General features: G+C 31.1%; 3 protein-coding genes and 1 long non-coding RNA gene across 5 annotated transcripts; 2 read left to right on the plus strand and 2 right to left on the minus strand.

Moving 5' to 3' along the window:
• On the plus strand, positions 1-626 carry LOC114401647 (glu S.griseus protease inhibitor-like). The gene is made up of 2 exons (XM_028364224.1): positions 1-121; positions 209-626. The coding sequence occupies exons 1-2, from the start codon at positions 103-105 to the stop codon at positions 400-402; spliced, it is 213 nt and encodes a 70-aa protein (XP_028220025.1). The 5' UTR covers positions 1-102; the 3' UTR covers positions 403-626.
• A 6,610-nt stretch (positions 627-7,236) lies between these two features.
• On the plus strand, positions 7,237-8,216 carry LOC114401630 (zinc finger protein 10-like). Its single transcript, XM_028364192.1, has one exon. It carries the CDS (start codon positions 7,306-7,308, stop codon positions 7,828-7,830), a length of 525 nt encoding a protein of 174 aa, XP_028219993.1. The 5' UTR covers positions 7,237-7,305; the 3' UTR covers positions 7,831-8,216.
• A 3,328-nt stretch (positions 8,217-11,544) lies between these two features.
• On the minus strand, positions 11,545-11,853 carry LOC114402179 (TMV resistance protein N-like). The gene has a single exon (XM_028364684.1). It carries the CDS (start codon positions 11,851-11,853, stop codon positions 11,545-11,547), a length of 309 nt encoding a protein of 102 aa, XP_028220485.1.
• A 1,801-nt stretch (positions 11,854-13,654) lies between these two features.
• On the minus strand, positions 13,655-18,588 carry LOC114402845. Of its 2 annotated transcripts, XR_003664535.1 has the most exons (5): positions 17,975-18,588; positions 16,817-17,173; positions 15,517-16,610; positions 15,114-15,412; positions 13,655-15,019 (listed from the first exon to the last, which is right to left on the minus strand). It is a non-coding gene; the product is annotated as an uncharacterized LOC114402845 (long non-coding RNA). The 2 variants fall into 2 exon arrangements; XR_003664534.1 differs by having other exon boundaries at positions 16,817-18,588.
• Positions 18,589-18,601: the final 13 nt, after the last annotated feature.

The following is an 18,601-nucleotide window of genomic DNA, read 5'->3' on the forward strand; positions in this document are numbered from 1 at the left end:
TGCCAGCAGAACAAACTATAAATACCCCCACATATCAACGCATCTATATATATCACGAACAGAAGAATATATTACATTAAGAAAGCCCAAAAAAAGAAGAAGATGGCGTCCGAGTGCAAAGGTAAATATATATGTTCGCGTGCATTATAATTTATACATGAGTGTCTCTGAATTTGATTATTAATTTGATGTTTGTATTTGTATGTAGGTAAGAGCTCATGGCCTGAGTTGGTTGGAGTGGAAGGAACGGTGGCGGTGGCTACAATTGAGAGGGAGAATCCTTTGGTGGATGCTAACACTGTGCTTAAAGGATCCATCGTCACCGCTGATTTTCGATGTGATAGGGTTCGGGTTTGGGTCACCAAACATGGAATTGTTTATCAGGCTCCAAGAATTGGATAAGAAGTGTTTACACTAAAGCACTTCATATATATGTTATGAGTCATGAATATAATAGTATTTAAATAAGGAGTTATTCTTCCAATTATGTTATTTGATTGAAAATAAAAACATGACTATAAGAAATTTGTTTTTTCTTATTTTTAATTATGTTATGCACTGCAAATAAATATACAAATTGTGTGTTTCATTTTCTTTTTGTACGCAATAATTAAACCATTTATATATCTCCATTTGTATATTGTTTTTTTTTCTTTTTTATTGCTAGTTAAGCAAATTAATCTGATATATTAAAAATTGTGTGTTATGACTAATGAATAAATTTTTAATATTACTGGATATGTCATTAAATAATACGTTGTATTCTTTCTTGAGTTTGTTTTAGTGGGAGAAAATAAGAAAAAAGGACAATAAATGAAGGCAATAATATATATATATATATATATATATATTAAAATGGATTGGGTTATTATTAAAATACTTCTTATTACTTGAGCAATTATAATATCTCTTTCTATCCTAGTTGAACAAAACCGTCTCTAATAAAATCTACCTATAATTGGAAGTAAGAATAATTTACGCCAATAAAATAATCAAAAGTCATATTGGCAAATCAAGAAAAGTTTTTCTAATTATTCCAGCAAATTAAGGATTTTCTACTTTTAATTTTTTAACTGAAGTGGATTAAGAGCACTAATTACTATTTATCTTTAGAATAATATTCTATTCGTGTTTATATTTTTCAGCTGTTACCCAAACTAATATTATTATTAAGCTTGGGATCAAACTAGTTGGTCTAACTTCAAGCTTCTGATTGAACCAAAAATGGGTCACATGGCTGGTTTGAGTTGCTTATCAGATTCGAGATGCAATATATAACTCGAAATAACTCAACTGACTCCTGGCTGATTTTTCAAAAAAAAAAAAATGGGAGACCCAGTAAACCGATCATATCTTTGTTGTTTAGGACACCAAACCTTCCAAAGAGCAGTTAGTGACACAAACTGTTGTAAGAGATATAAGTTTGATTTAATCATAAAGAGAGAAAAGAGATTATAAATTCAAGTGTTTTTGCTAACAAAACTAATCATACTAATATCTAATATCTGTTAATAAAAAAAAAACTGATTTAGTAAATGACGATGACAGAGTCTTGGTTGAAGTCAGAGGGCAATAAAACAGTGGAAGATATTATTATATAAGAAAGGATCGAATTCTAGAGGGAGATGAATCAGATGATCAAATAGAATTTGTGTAAAGACCAAATCATATCCTAAAATAAAAATTATTATTTTTTTAAACATATGAGACCAAATTGAATATAATTGAAAACATATTTGTTTATTTTCTGGCTATTTGTTTAATTCTCATCTTTGTTAATATCGATTGTACTTGTTTTTTATTCTATATGCTGTTTGAGTGATTTGGCCGGTTGAATGGAGTAGCCTAGGATGATTAAATTTACGACGCGCCCGCGGAGAACAAAGTTCTCACTCCTAATTTTGTATACCACTACATTTTCTTAAACTCAGACGGCCGATTAAATTATTATTAGAATATATAGTGTTAGACTAAGCACGGATCAGATTCAATTCGTTAATTCAATGAATTTGATTAAATTAGATTGAGTGATGAATCTGAAATTGTAAATTGATCAAATCCAATTCAACTTGCATATAATTAAATTATTAATATAAAAACCTTAAACTAAACCTACATTTCTTAAGGTTATTTATCTTAAAATAATATATTATTTTTCATGTTTATGCTTTTCTCTGTTTATTTTAATATTATAACATTATTTTATAAATGATATTGTGAATAGATATTTTATGTATTTTTATTTATCATATGAATATGAATAGAATAATATTTTACGAATACTGATTTCCTTATCACTCTGTCGAGAAAATATTTTAATTATTTTTTAGTTTGAAGATTTTTTTTCTTAAAACTTAAAGATGTGACATTTTTTTAATGTTATAACTAACACAATTCAATCCAATTGGATGACAAAATAAAAAAAAATCAAATCTAATTCAACCTAATCTAATTAAATTAAATTAAATTAAAGAATAGATAAAATTCACCAAACTCGGGAGTGCCTGCACACCTAAGACTAAGTAAAAAATGCAGCGTTGAGCAACAGGAGATTGCCACCAAAACACAGTATAAATACCCCCCACATATCCAGGCATCCATATCAGCAGAAGAAAAAAATGTCCCAGTGCAAAGGTAAATATATGTTCGATGAGTTATGATTAGTAAACCACAACTAATATAATGAGAGTGTGTCTGAGTTTCAATTAGTATTATTAATTTGATGCTTGTGTTTAATTTGTGTACGTGCAGGTAAGAGGTCATGGCCTGAGCTGGTTGGAGTGAAAGGAACGGTGGCAGAGGCTACAATTGAGAGAGAGAATTCTTTGGTGAATGCTATCGTTGTGCCTCAAGGATCAGGCGTCACCGCTGATTTCCGCTGTGATAGGGTTTGGGTTTGGGTCAATGAAAATGGATTTGTTTTCCAGGTTCCAACAATTGGATAACACTCATGCACTTCATGCATGTGTCTTATTTTGATTTTAAATAAGGACCTATTCTTCCAATTATGTTGTTATATATATTTTAAGAAACTTCTTTTTCCCATTTTTAATTATCTTGTGTTTCTCCCAATATTCTTCACCTCCCGCAAATACGTATATAAACCATGTTTCATATTCTGTGTGTAAAGAATTAATCATTCATCTCCATCGTTTTGTTATCAAAGTTAAATATTAATGTATCTGTCTTTTTTTTTTAACAGAACTAATGGATCTGTCATTAAATATCGTACTATATTATTTTCATGAGTTTAAAGACTGGTATATTATCAAACTTTTTTGATAATGTATGTGGTGACATATAAGCGTAAGTTTGTTTTTTTTTTTTGGTAACAATAACAATATACAAGAATTCGAATGCACCTTAAATTGTTTAAGGAAAATAAAATGTCAATTAAAAGGGACACCCTCATATATGTCTAATAAAAAAAGAGGCACCCTGGCTGAAAGTTTAACATTACAAGGACTATATATGAGAAACTTAAACAAATTTCCAATGTAGAACAATTTTTTTTTTTTTAAAAAAAGTCGCAGCTGGGAATAGGAATTTTAAATTAAAACAAAGCGACGTGACTTGTGAGAATAACAAGTCCCTTAAAAATAACTACTTGAGAATTGATATTGGTCCTCCAAATTTACTATTAATTAGCTGCTATCAGCACACACATGACAAAGACCAAAATATTTTTATTGGCACCCACCATTCTTTTTCTCTTTCCTCATTCTCTCAAGATGCTCTCCTCTATGCACCGTATTTTTTTTCGTGTTTGTCAACACAATGATTTTGTTGTGTAATTTGTATAATAAAATCGTAATTTCGTTTTTGGACAACCTAACATAATTACGATTTTGTTGTGTTGTAGTCCCATCGCACAATGTATGATAAAATTATATTTTTGTTGTACATTTTTTTTATCCTCATTTGTATAATAGAATTGCAATTTCAGTGTGTAAAAAAAAATATATAACAAAAGTATAATTATGTTGTGTATTCTATAATAAAATCATATTTCTATTGTATAATATTTTTTTGCATCAGTGTAACCAAAATGTGTTTCGTAAAGAAAGATATATTTGAATTTTTCAAATGTTAGTGGGACAATAGCAACTCTCAAAGAACATCAACATAACCCAAAAAAGAGGACCCAAGCCCCAAAGCAAAAATTCTGACTTTAGCCCACTAAGGAACTTGCAGAATGGCCCAAACTAATTTATAATTTAAATCTATTAAACCTGAGGATCAATTTTGCAAAACCCGAACTATATAAAAGCTTTTTTTCTTTTTACATATAAAATATATATCAAACTTATTCATTATATATTAGTAAAAAAAATAAACATTTCAATTGACTGTGAAACTTATTGTAAGTTCGTTAAATATAAACACTTCACAACTCTAATTCACTAATTTTTGGTAGATAGAACCTTCATTACTGAAATTAAACAAAATAATTTCTTTCATTCCAAAACTTAAAAAGAAAACTGATTGCCATTTCAAAATTCTAGTTTGCAACACTGCACTTTGGTTCTCATTCATAAAAAAAAAAAGGTAAGAAGTTAAAATATGAATTTGGCCACAATTTTAATTTGATTTTTATAGGTAAAGAAATATTGATTTAGTCTCATGCAAAGGATTTTGAAGCAACATTTGGACATTTAGGTTCATCATAAAATTATTTTTTTATAAAATATGTTTTTGGTTCTTCTAAATTTTTTTAAGTTGGTTTTAGTTCCTTTACAATTTTTATCCTATTTTTGCCCACTTAATTTTAAAATATATCACTTTTGATCCTGAAGCTAACATTATCCTAGCAGTTATAAAGCAATCTTTGGACGTTTAAATTTTTTATAACATTATTTTTTTGATAAAATATATTTTTTGTCCTCTTATTTTTTGTTCCTTTAATTTTAAAAAACACAACTTTTGACCCTCAAGGTAACATTTATAAAGTGCTTATATATAAAAATTATTTTAATGACTCATAATATTTTCTGATGCTATTTATTTCATGTTTTTACTTCTAACTTCTTATATTTTATTTATTTTTATTCTTAAAATATCTATTAAATTTACTTTTTTGTATCATTTTTACAAAAGGCAATGTTTGATTATTTCTTTTTATTAGTTTATCTGCTTCCGCCTTTTGTTTGGTATACTTAAGATATGTAATTTTTATTTTATTTAAATTTAGTTATAAATATTTTAAGATATAATATAAAGTAATAGAATACGCACAATGTAAAAACATAATAATTAAAGCTAAAAAAATATGATTAAAACAATTGATCTTTAGATAAACAGATACTAAATACTTATAATTTAATATACTAACTTAACAACTTTTAACAACTAACAATTTTTAACTACTAACTAATAGTTTAAAGTTTAGCTAATTTTTCACCTTTTACTTAGTAATAGTATTACCGAACATAATCTAAGGGAATATAATGGGAAGATATTTAAAACAAATTTTTGATACGTAAAGCCTGATCTACACCCATTAATTAATTTTTGTATTCCGTGCTCCTGAGTTCATGATCAGGTTTAATTAATTGAAAAAACGCATACTTGTAGTAATAGTTAACACGATTGGACTAGACATAATCTCCTTCGAACTTTCGAAGTTATATGACCATTTCTTGGGAAATGCAAGCGTAATTGATGATTATTATTAAGTCCATGACAACCTCAGCTACATGCTGTAAAGACATATTAATTAAAGAGAATTATACTAGTGGGCAATGCAAGCTGTAGTTCAGCACTCATGTAATTGTCACAGTGACAAATTAAACCCTGGTTTTCATCCCGTCGACCAATTATGATTATTATTCTCATTAGGATTGAATACTTAGTCTTTATCATATCTAGGATAACGTCACTAGAACTTGGAATCAATAGATTACTAAGGATTTAGTTAGCTTTTTCTACGAGGAAAGCTAATTAAGCACTGGTTGTTTCAAAGACGTATACTCATTCTGCCAAAAATATTATATGAAATTGCCAGCATTGATCACTATAGCTAGTTCATTTTTGTCCGCCTGTAAGTTCATCACAAGGAGACATTTGGTCGTGTAGAGAATTTTTTTGTCTTTAAAATAACCAATAGGTTATCCTCAGAATTATTCCTTTTGAATTGGCTCCATTCCTCTCCCTTTGGTCATTAATTTGATGTAGGGTACAGTCATATATATGTTCGATCAGTTGGAGATATTCAGTTTGAATGAATAATAATGAAACTTAATCATATAATAAATTGAGTATATATCATATATTGCATGTAAATATAGGTTGGCTTGGGATCAAATTAGGGTACACCCTACTACTCTAGATGGATATGATGCTAATAGTTCACATGTCTCTTCCTTTTGAAGAAGGGCTAGGAAGCCAGTTAAATGCAAGAAAATTACTAGCGCTAACATAAATGTAGCATATCAAGAATACTATTTTCTTGTTGGAATATGATAAAGACATTTTTAAAGGGATACTTCAACGCGTTTTTCTGCTTACATGTCACATTGCGCATCATATCCTCGGAGCCTCCTTCATTTGTTAAAATTTGCTTTCACGTGTGAGAGGAGAATCTTTATTTATAGTAGTATTTAGCAGAATTACGCCGTAAAGCATGTGCATGGGATCATGCAAAACAGTAGAATCTTCATTTTAAACTTTGAATGATGTGAATCATTGTGCATATATTAGGTTAAACAAGGAAAAAGTATATTACATCTCTTGCGCATTTTTTCCTTTTTGAATCAAATATAGCAAGTTAATTGACAGCTATGAAACGATAATAATTGAAGTGCGAAAACACTTAAAAATGCTCCGTTTCTTCATAATATTGTGGTTAGCAACTTAACATTGCAATTTTGTTGTGAGTACACGCGAGAATTAGTGACATTGACGCGGCAAATTAAGGAATTACTACACAAGAGGTGCCAAAAGAAAAGCACCACCACGTCATGAAAGCAACATAAGAAGAAACTATAAGCAAATCAAATGGAAGAGAGAGAGGTGAAAGTGATAAAAATATTCTTAAGGGTTTAGAAATTACCTATCATAGAGCCGGCTATATGGAAAATCCCATGAGAAAACGCCAAAATCACACTCTCTCTTGATAGAAAAACCGCTACTGTGCCACACAGACTCACCCAACGTTTTCTTCTTGTCTCTATTTGGCACCTTCTTACATATCCTTTTCTCAATATAAAGCCTTCACATCTTGCAAATCTCTTTAAACATAAGAGATCATTCACAAATTTATGTTTCTGAGAGAGAGAGAGAGAGTCTTGATTGATTATTCCTGCTATGAATTCAGAGAAGTCAGTGAGTCTTGATATTTCAAGTGAAGAAAATGATCATCATGATCAAGATGATGACACTGGTGGAACCAAACGGTCTTATGAGTGCACATTCTGCAAAAGAGGCTTCACAAATGCTCAGGCTTTAGGGGGGCATATGAATATCCATAGGAAGGACAGGGCCAAGGCCAAGCAATTCACAATTGATGCTTCACCTTCAGTTAACAAATTCAACAACGATGATTCCACGGCCCTTCCTTTTGTCTCAGAAATTATGAATCAACCCACAAAGCCTAATTACTACTCCCTTTTGGAGTCTCAGATGAACTTTCAACCACCACATGCCTTTTATTATGAGTTTTGTAACTCAAGGTCTCAGCCTTTGAGTTTGAACCAAGGGCTTCATGGTGCCAATTTGAGTCTCCAAATTGGTCCGAGTCATGTTGATGATAACATTCATCAATTCAGGAGAGGAAATCAGAAAACGAGTGAAGTGGACTTGGAGCTCAGACTTGGCCATGATCCATACTGAGAAACGGCTATTTTATAATTTAAGGTAATAATTAACGTTTCTTTTTATGTGATTAATTGGATAGGTCTTTATATGATTCTAGAAGAGATTACTTGAAGCACATATCAAACTCTTCGATGAAAATTTAGGGCAAACTTCTTTTCTCCTAAGACATGTATAACAAACGGAAGAATTTGAAGGTTGATCTCAAATTCTTTATATATCCGCTTGGATGCCTAGAAATTAAGGTACTATGTGAAGAATCAGAACTAACAGTGAGGTACTGAGGTACATAAATTTTATTGTTGCAGTTTACTATATCTTTAATTATGTAAGAAGTAGGAGTACTAAAGAAAAAGGCAGCTATATGCTTATAACCTTCGCGTGTGCATTTGACAGTTGAATATATGTGGATATATATATATATATATATATATATATATATATATATATATATATATATATATAATTGGAGCAGCAATAACCTAGGTTTTTCTTCCTTTGCTTGTATTTTGTATGTTTATTCTTATTATAAGATACAATTAACAGTGTTTAGTGTTATATTTAATTTATGATATTAATTGTACTTGCGTTCCTGTGTTTCTTTTCACGCTATCGTAAATTCAAGTGTTATACGGCAATATATGATTTTGTGTGAGTTGAAGTCTGCAATAAGACATGTTTTTTCGTTTAATTTTGCATTCAAATCAAGATTAATTCAAACTAATCACAAGGTTTATTTTGATTCCTAGACAACATCACAATACATTCTCTCATATGCTTTCTTGTCAAACATTGTAATTGAACTACATATGAATCACACTGCACATCAGCACATGCTACGACTGTCATTGACTAGCTAGGTTTGAATTTATTAGGGTAAATTAAAGTACCTCTAGATCAATTTGCCGATTTTGAAAATTAGATATATTAAGGAAGGCTAAGAAAACAAATCATAGCCCATATACGCATGACAGTAATCCATCCTAAACACCCTTCAATCATCGAAGTCAAGTTTTTTCTTTAATTTTCTGACACTTAATTAAGGGTACAATTTATCTTGTGCTTCCACTTAAATTAATGCTTTTGAAGTTGATAGTGGATTAAATGAAATGACGTTTACATTGCAATTAACTTTAAGAAATTGCTGTTTGAGCATTATTGGATAAATGTAATGGAAACGTATAATCCTCACAAATCTATATTTATACTCATTTGTTATTCTTTATTTAATAAAAAAAAAACTTCATCCGTTAGTTATTCTTTAAATCTAGAATTTTCACGAGGGTACAAACTGATAAGTTCTTGTGTTGCCATATGAGATTTTGTTGAAGAGTTTTGCTCAGTGTAAAGAATAAATTTCAAAAAGAATAGCTGTATAAATACTTGTTCATATTTCCTTTTCGGGAGGCACTAGTACTGTAGAGTGTAGACCAGAACTTGTATTTTCGGAAAAAAGGGAAACCTATAGGAAATAGATAGGACAAGGATTAAATTGATGGATACAACTCAGTAAATCAAAACGGTATCAGTCTCGCGTGGGTTTCATTATCTTATTACCAAAACATATTTTAGTAAAATTACAAAGACAAATTAGTGGGCAACTGGGAAAAAATTAAAATACGGGCAATCTTTGATACTATTAAAGCTAATAAGGATAATTTAAATGGGTGTTTTATAGCATTTGATATTAAACCAGTGTGTAAATTTATCCGTGAACACTTTACGTTTTACAGACAAATTGATCTGTATAGAAAAACTTTATTGAAAGGCCCTTTGGAAAGATCAAAAGATGATATACTACTGGGATATGTATACCATCTACTTCTTTAATTTCTCCAATTAAGGCTCCGATGGTAGATCCGCTGATGGATGATATATAGTTTTGATCTAATTAAATAAATCAACCTATCCGTTGATAATTACTTTTTGCATTCTCTTTTATATATACTTTTCGTTTTTCTAAATAGTCTTTCAGAAATTATCTAATAAATAAATATTCTAGAAATATATAAAATATATTTAAAAATTAATTTAAAATATTAGTATTTTGCCACTTTCCAAATTAATTTCCAAATATACCACTCTCTCAACTGGGCATATCCTTTTTTCTTATTGAACCACAATCTGACTTATACTGTTTTTTTTTTCTTTATCTTATTATTTTTATGTCACAGTCACATGCACTCGATCATAAATAATCTAGTGAGTCAACATAAATTTAATTCTTATTTTTATTATTTTTAAGATATAATAATTAATTGAATCTTCAACTAACTATTTATATTACACAATAATAATTAATAACTTAAAAATTGTTATATTTATAATATATTATTGATATTTAGCACAAAAATATTAATTTTAGTTTATAATTCCTAATTCAAAATTTTAAAAATTCTTATATATGTTAAAATTTTAAAATATTTTATACCATTTTTTATAAATTAACATATATGTTATGAATGACATGTGTGATGTGAATTTAAATTTTAATTTAAAAATATATAATTGAAAATTTCATTTTATAAAAAATTTATTTTGATTTTTTATTATAGCCAATAACTCTAAGTTTAGATTATTTACAATATTATTTTTCAATAATTATATAAATTACTAATCTACTTTAACACAAAAATATCACAGCAATAGAACAACGGTTATTGCTATCTTCAAGTCAATTTGTGAAAATTTCTTCTTCACAATTTATATTGAATAAATAGATGACAAATGCCCTCGACACAGTGAATTGAGAGAATTAATAACATAAATTACAACTTTCACATAGAAACATCAATTTCATAAATTCTGTTCCTACATATCATATATATTTTTATTGTTATTGACACAATGGCTATATATAATGTAAACTATTGTTTCATTGAAGAAAGGAAAAGGGAAAAACATGGTTGTTTCAGTCATCACAATATTTGATCTTAATTATCATCTTTTATGTTCCCGTCAAAGAATATACCTTCGATTGTTTATCGTCTTCATCTGCATTTCATTCATCTTTTTGCTGTACTTACAAGCAATATTCAAAGGTCTTGTATGTAAAATTCTTAGAATTCTATTATGAGTGGATTTTCATAGATTTTGAATTTAATTAGTGGACAAACATCTGTAACATTCTTGTTATGCTTGAGTCATGGACTGTCATATTAAAGTGACAAAGCCATTGCTATGACGAGACGACGTGAACAAAAACAAGAAGGGAAAAGCGGAAGACAGAAAGAGAAACACATGAGTACTTTTTTAAGTTTGCTTTAATTTTTACTATTCATATTTTTTAATTGTAATCTGATGAATATAATGGTTAGTTCTCATTTCTCAATTAAAAAGTATTTTCATTTGAAACATTATATATATATATATATATATATATATATATATATATATATATATATATATATATATATATCCCTAATTAATAATCCTAATTTTTAAGGCATAAGCATTAAGAATTGAGATCCCTAAAGTGACTAAATATTGTTAAACCTGTGTCCGAGAGCATGCACATCTATGAAGATCCACCGAATAGATTTAAAACCTTTCTTAGAATGGCCAATTCTTAAGAAACATGAAGACTATAGAACACAAATACAAAGATAGGAAACACATGATTTTATTATTAAAAATCCTCAAATGAAAGTTCATTGTACGTTACATCGAAATCCTCTTAACCCCAGGAAAAGGGGTTTTTGCAAGACCCATAAAAACTAAAAACAACAAAGATCAAAGAGCTAGGAAGAGAAAAAGATGGAACTCCATCGTTGATATACTGGCAGCTTCATCGAGAGCAGCTTTCCAGTCTTGGATGGATTCGTTGTCGTTGTGTTTTTCCATTGCTTTCCCGTAAATGTAAGTGCAGTTTCTTATGTGTGATGGATCCACTTCGTAGAACACGGGTATCACTACCATTCCCTTAGTTTTTCTGCAGTGAAGTATTTCCATCAGTTCTTTCAAGCACCATTCTGAGTCAGCATAGTTTTCGGAGAATACCACAATAGCAAGCTCTGAGTCCTTGACTGCTTCGCACAACATCTCTTCTCCCGAGACAAGAACATCCGCGTATGCTGCATTGATGTTGTCTCGGGAGAGAGCAGAACGAAGATGGCTATAAAGCTCTGAGACAGTGTTACTATAATCTCCAAAAACATTAGTTAAACAAATAAAATTAAAGAGAAAATGTTTTTTAACATCACAGAAGAATATTTTTTTTTTATAAAGGATACTGTTGTCCTAATTATAAGATATAATTAATTAATTTATAGTTATTAAGAAAGTTAGTTAATTTAATTATTAATATTAAATTTATTTATAATTTTTTTAAAATTTTCATAAAAGAGATGGAATAAAATCTTATAATAAAAAATAAAAAAAAATTATTAATTATATCTTATAATTAAATAGGGATGGAGGGAGTGCATTTTTCCATATCTCAATATAAACTTTTTTACTTTTTAGTTCTGTAACATGTGTCATAAATTTTAAAGGATGTTGTCGATCTGGATTGAGTCGAACCACATAAAAACATGATAAGAATTCAACCAGTGACAGCTTCATATGATACCACGCGGTCAAAGGTTCCGAGCTCATATGATCTGCCAAGTAGCACTGACACCAGATTTTAGCTCCAGGGAGTTTAATCTTTAGTTAAAAAACCTAATTCCTTTGGCAAAATTAAATAACCATAAACATTAAGAATCGAAATCCCTAACGTTAGTGGTTATTCATAGTCTAAATGTTGCTAGTCTTGTGTCTGATAGCACATCTACCAAGATTCACCAAATAGATCTAAAACTTTTCTAGGGATACTCAATTTTTAAGAAACATGAAGATTATAAAACACAAATACAAAGATAATAAAAACAAAATTTTATTAAAAATTCCCAAACCCAGAACATGGAATACTAATTTCAACAGAAAAGGCCATTAAAAGCATCTTACGGTATCTGAAGGTTCTCTTGGATTAAGCCTTGATGAATTACACAGAAATTTTCTCAACCCAAAGAAGGAAAAAAAGTTTAGCTAGACCTATATATAAAAACTAGTGGAAGATTAAAGAGGTCTATAGGCGCTTGAAGAAAATGTCGGCTTCCGCCCTTAACTTCCTTCTAAGCAAAATCCTTGATAATGGCTCAACATGAAGGAGGGCCATAATCCTTTATTTATTTATTTATTAAAAGCAGCTAAAAATCAATAGACAAAAGATTAGATACCGAATAATCAGTCACAAGAACAAAAACAATCCTCAAATCACGTTCATGATTGTTGTGTATCTAATTGCAGTAGTTCTCATGGGATGAATCGATCAATTGCCTCTGAGGTTGCACCATGCGGTCATTTCACTGCTACAAATGTGATTTTTAATAATAAATTTATTATCTAACATTTAATAAAAATATTACTAAAAAATTTTAACGACATTCAGAAAATATCATAAAATTATAAATAAATGTTACTAATAATTCATATTATTAAAATATTTTGTGATATTTTTAGACTTTAAGAACATAAATTATATATAATATTTGATAAAATATTACAAAAATATATTAGTAATATTTATTTATAATTTGATAATATTTTTGAATGTGACCAAAGATTTTTATTAACATTTTTATTAAATGTCAGACAAAAAAATGATACTAAAAGTTAGATATATAGTAGTGAAAGGAAGAAGTACAAAATGCATTTAAACATAAGAAAGTAAACAGAAATTATACTAAAAATTAAAAAAATAAAATAGATATCACCTTATAATCTTATATTTTAAAATTCTACATTATATTTATTTAAAAATAAAATGAACTAAAATTAATAGGAAAAAAAAAACAGATGATGGATTATTAAGTAGTAAACTCCATACTGAATAAGTAGTCACAAGAACAAGAACAATGTTCACTCAAATCTGGCTCATGATTGTTGTTTATGTCACTGCAATCGCTCTCCTCATATGTTTCAGGCTCATGATTGGTGTTTATGTCATTGCAATCGTTCTCGTCATATGTTTCAGTTGCCTCTGAGGCTTAACCATGCTTTGATTCCAAGTCCATAGCAGCTACCACGGCTTTCAATAGCCGTGAACTAATGCGCCGAAATTTTTCTAATTCAAATAATTGGCAGGCCAGACACAATCGGGTAAGAATGGTCACCATTTCAATGTTTTCATCAGATTATTCAGCTTCATTAAGGTTGCACCATGTGGTGATTTCAACTCCAAACCAAGTACACTGGCACCGGATTTTAGCAGCAACCCGGGAGCGTGAAAGAACCACACACAAAGTTAATCCCATATATTCATTAAGGTAAGAAGGAAGATTAACAGTGATTGAGGAGTCTGTTGATTGACATTTGAACTGGCTTGGGACTTTGCTTCCCGGGAAACAGACCTTCACAGATTTATTATTACAATTTTTGGTGTTGGCTTCATCTATCATTTTTACAATCTCATTTTGACACACCCTTCATAATGCAGTGGAGAGAAGGTTCATCCAGCCAACCACAATTCTTGAATGAAATGAATTTTCCCTTCCCTTTCAAGTTCAATGCAGAAGAGTTTAAAGAGGACACTGAAATCAATGACCAGCAGTTAACGGCATTAAACTCTGTAACAAATGGTGGAAGCTTTGATAGACTCCCAAGCTCCCTACAATTCTCTAAGCTCCCACAAGTTACAACAATCCTTCAAGTGTAGTAGACGTAGATATGTTGAAGCATCAAATAACACATGTAACTGTTTGTCAATTGCTAGTCTACAATTACAAATCTTAAGCTCCTGAAGATCTTTTAGGGAAAATAACTCATCCGGAATATTACCATATCTCAAACCGTGTACATTGAGTGACTCAAGACTTGTTAGACGCTCAAATCTAGAGTCTATCATTCCAATTCTTGTGCTGCTTAAATCCAAGCTTCTGATTGAATCCGATGACAAGGAGAATTCCTTGAGACTAGTGCAGCCATTGACACTGATCTTCCTCAAAGATGTTAAATGTTTCCCACTTTTAAGACCCTTAAGCTTTTTGCAGCCATCCAGCATCAAAGTTTCAAGTGTGTCAAAAGAAAAAATAGATGGATGAATATCACGCAAACTTTCACAACCAGAAAGATTCACCCAATTAAGTTTTGATGCCTTAGACAAATCTGGGAGATTCTTCCAGTGCTGGCATTCACGTAAGTCAATTCGCACTAAATTTACAACACCCTGCAACAATTCAAAAGGACTGGTCATTGTGGAACTTAAATCTTCAAATTTCAATTAAACCAAAAACTCATCTTGCTTTTTGTATATATTTTACCTGCACCCCCTGCCAAAGTTCTATAAGTTGGCTGTGCAGCATTCAAATCTCAACAAGCATCTTAGCACAAAAAGTTACTGGAAGAGACTTCAAATGAAATCCATTCCACTCGAGGTACCTCAATTTACCAGACAATTCACTAAGACACCAGAATGGTGCACATTTCTTGATCTCTTACCTGAAGGGACGTATAATCTAAGAACTCTTAAATTAGTCATCATGTTGAGTGTGTCAGTATTCAAGTGTAAATCCTCAATGGATGATAAATCTAGTTTTATCCCTTCAATTAAATCACTTCCCTGACAAAATAAATAAACGATATTAGATTCATTATGAATATTACTAATTAAAAAGCATGTATAGTTTGATTTGGGGAGAAAAAAGTGAGTTTATTTTTCGTTACCTTTTTATTTGCAAGTACATCAGAAACTTCTTTTATATAACTCAATCGACTACGGTTTCGGGGATGTTTACTTCCTCGACGAACTATATTCAAACCCATTTCTTCTATCAAGTCATGCATTTCTATCATCCTAGAATGTGAAATAGTTATAAGAGCTTTATCTTCGAGGACCTTTAATCCCCTAGTAGGTTAGATATCACAAGCATCTAGTATTCGTATGACATCATCTTTATGTTCACCTTTGAAAAAGAATGCAATGTGTAGAAATATTTCCTTCTCTAGGTCATCCAATCCATTATAGGTCACTTGTAACACATCTTGAATACTGTCATTCGGATAGTTCTCGAGTTTGCTCAATTCATCGTCCCAGAATTCTGTACTTCTGGAATAAAGATTAGAACCCAGAACTTTTAAAGCTAATGGAACTCCCTTTGCACAGTTCACTGCCCTTTTTGAGAGAACCTTGTATCCCTTTTGAGGATGTCTTTCCTTGAAGGCATGTAAACTAAAAAGCTCCAGAGATTCGGCAAAGCTCCATGCCTTGACCTCATAGACATGTCTGTCCCCAACTCTTCTTCTAAGCAAATGCCTATCTCTTGTTGTTATAATAAGTTTACTATCTGGACCTACATAGTTACATGCTTCACACAACTTATCTAATTGATCAAAACTATCCACATCATCAAGTACAATCAAAACTTTTTTATCACGGAACCTTCTCATAAGGTCTGTGGATCCTGCAAGATTATATTCATGATAACCTGCCTTAAGTAACTTAGAAAGAAGCTTATCGCACAAAGATGTTAGTGGCATCCTTTCAGATTCCTCTCTAGACAGCATCATATTGCGGAAAGAGTTGAGAAAATACGGCTTTGGCAATAGTTGTCTTTCCAATCCCTCCCATGCCCCAAATTCCAATTACGTGAACATTTTCGTGTAACCGATCTTGGCTTTTGGACAGCAACAGTTTGACTTCTTCACAATTTTTTTTTTCAATTTGAACATAGTCTTCTACATTTAGTTTAAAAGGGGACCTCAGGCTCAACTTCTCGGACACATCTAGCACAATTTTCTCTATTAGTTGAGACTCATTCCTGACAAAGGAACGGAGAAATCAATATATTAAGAAGGAAAATAAATTAGATAAACTATGAAATATACACAACCCTGACATAACACTTTAAAAGCATATATAATCTAATTTAATGCACTTATTATTCTGCATTGCCAAATTAGTAATATTTTTTATATTGAGATAATAAAGATTAAAACATCGATTTAATCATCAGTAAGAGATTACTTGTAATGACGGCTAAGAGAGGCCCATCCAGATATATTGGCAGCTTCAGCGAGAGCAGCTTTCCAGTCTTGGAAGGATTCGTTGTCTTTGTGTTTTGCGATTGCTTCACCGTAACTGCCACTACACTTCCTTATGTGCGATGGATCTACTTGGTAGAAGACGGGTGTGACTACCAATCCCTGAGTTTTTCTGCAGTGCAGTATTTGCACCAGTTCTTTCAAGCACCATTTTGAGTCAGCATAGTTTTCGGAGAAAACCACGATGGCAAACTGCGAGTCCTGGATTGCTTGGCACATCGTACTTCCTAGGACATGATGATGACATGCCGTGTTTCACCATTGTACTTCTTCTCTGGAACTGGGAGGGTTGCAAATTGGAATTACTATTGATACAAGAGTACTAGTATAGTTGTAGTATAGCGGACAAAGCAATCAACTGTGACCCTCACTTCACAAATGAATACTCCAAATATTCTACAGATCTTTCTGTTATATTTTACAGTAATAGTTCCAATGATTCAGATTTCTTTCTACCATTGACTAATCAATTGCAAATTTGCGACCGCGAGGCTGGCGAGGATAGTATATGTCGCCTCCAATTAAGGCTACGGAATTCTTTTTTACCTAAGGATAGTATACCTCATTTCTTTTTATGTCAGAGACACATGGCTCTTCTCATTGCATTCAATTTTCTTTCAGTCTCACAATTTTAAACTTTTTTATCCAAACAAAATTTTAAAAATAAAAAAATTTAATTAAATTTTCTCATCGAGACACACTCTAAATGTATCTGTTCTGCATTTTCCAATCCCAGTGCTTACAGAATCGGTCTTAATGTATGGCCACATGGCCTTGTTGCAAATTAAATCAGTCCTGATCTAGTGCACCAATATACCCTTCAGGAATAGAATTTATAATGATCATAGAAGCATCTTTGATGACAAGTGGATAAGAAAACTCTTTTTCAACATTCACTTCCAAACCAAATGAGTTGTCAAACTGCATAAGCTAAGCTGTGGAAGATACAGAATAGATCGAAATTCAAAATATCTGCAATTGCCACGTGGCCGTGTCACAGAAAGCATGAGGCAAAGAATAATAAAGACATAAGTAAAAAAAAAAAAAAAATACCCATAAAAATTGAAGACAGGTAACTTACAACAACTCACACGTTGTGCTCAACCATTTGAGTTAAAGCTCTTAGTAGACATAAGTCATTCCCTTAGTTTTTCTGCACTGCAGTATTTCCACCAGCTCATTCAAGCACCACTATGAATCAACATAGCTTTCCGAGAAAACCACAATTGCAAGTTGTGAGTGGTGGATTGCTTCGGACAATGACGGCCCAACCTCGTCTCCTTTATCAAGGTTGTCGTCATTCACGAATGTTTTGATGTTGTCTCGGGAGAGAGCGGAATGAAGGTGGTGTGGACGTCCTCACACCCTGGAGCTAACAAAAACATGTACTTTGCAGGACACGATGATGGCATACCCTGTTTTGTCATAGCAATGTGTTTTAATTCAAGTGTGAAGGTGTTTAAGGTTTTGGATTGAAGGTGGTATCAAAGTCACTTGTTTGGTTTGTTTGTTTCCCGATGCCCATTGATGAAGATCTCTTGGATATTTTATCCCCTCGATTCTTTACACACTTCTTCTCTGCGAGGGTTGCAAATGGGAATGAATTACTATTCTTGCAAGAGTAAGTTGTGCTGGACAACGCAATCAACTGATATACAAACTTTCAGATTACAAAAACAGACAAGACTTTGTAAATATAAATGCTGTA

Source organism: Glycine soja, chromosome 20 (assembly GCF_004193775.1).
Source record: "Glycine soja cultivar W05 chromosome 20, ASM419377v2, whole genome shotgun sequence".
Taxonomy (NCBI): Eukaryota; Viridiplantae; Streptophyta; class Magnoliopsida; order Fabales; family Fabaceae; genus Glycine; species Glycine soja.

Bases quoted from the DNA above. Each gene is read 5' to 3' on its own strand.
- LOC114401630 (XM_028364192.1), top strand. From the start codon at position 7,306: ATGAATTCAGAGAAGTCAGTGAGTCTTGATATTTCAAGTGAAGAAAAT.
- LOC114402179 (XM_028364684.1), bottom strand. From the start codon at position 11,853: ATGTTGTGCGAAGCAGTCAAGGACTCAGAGCTTGCTATTGTGGTATTC.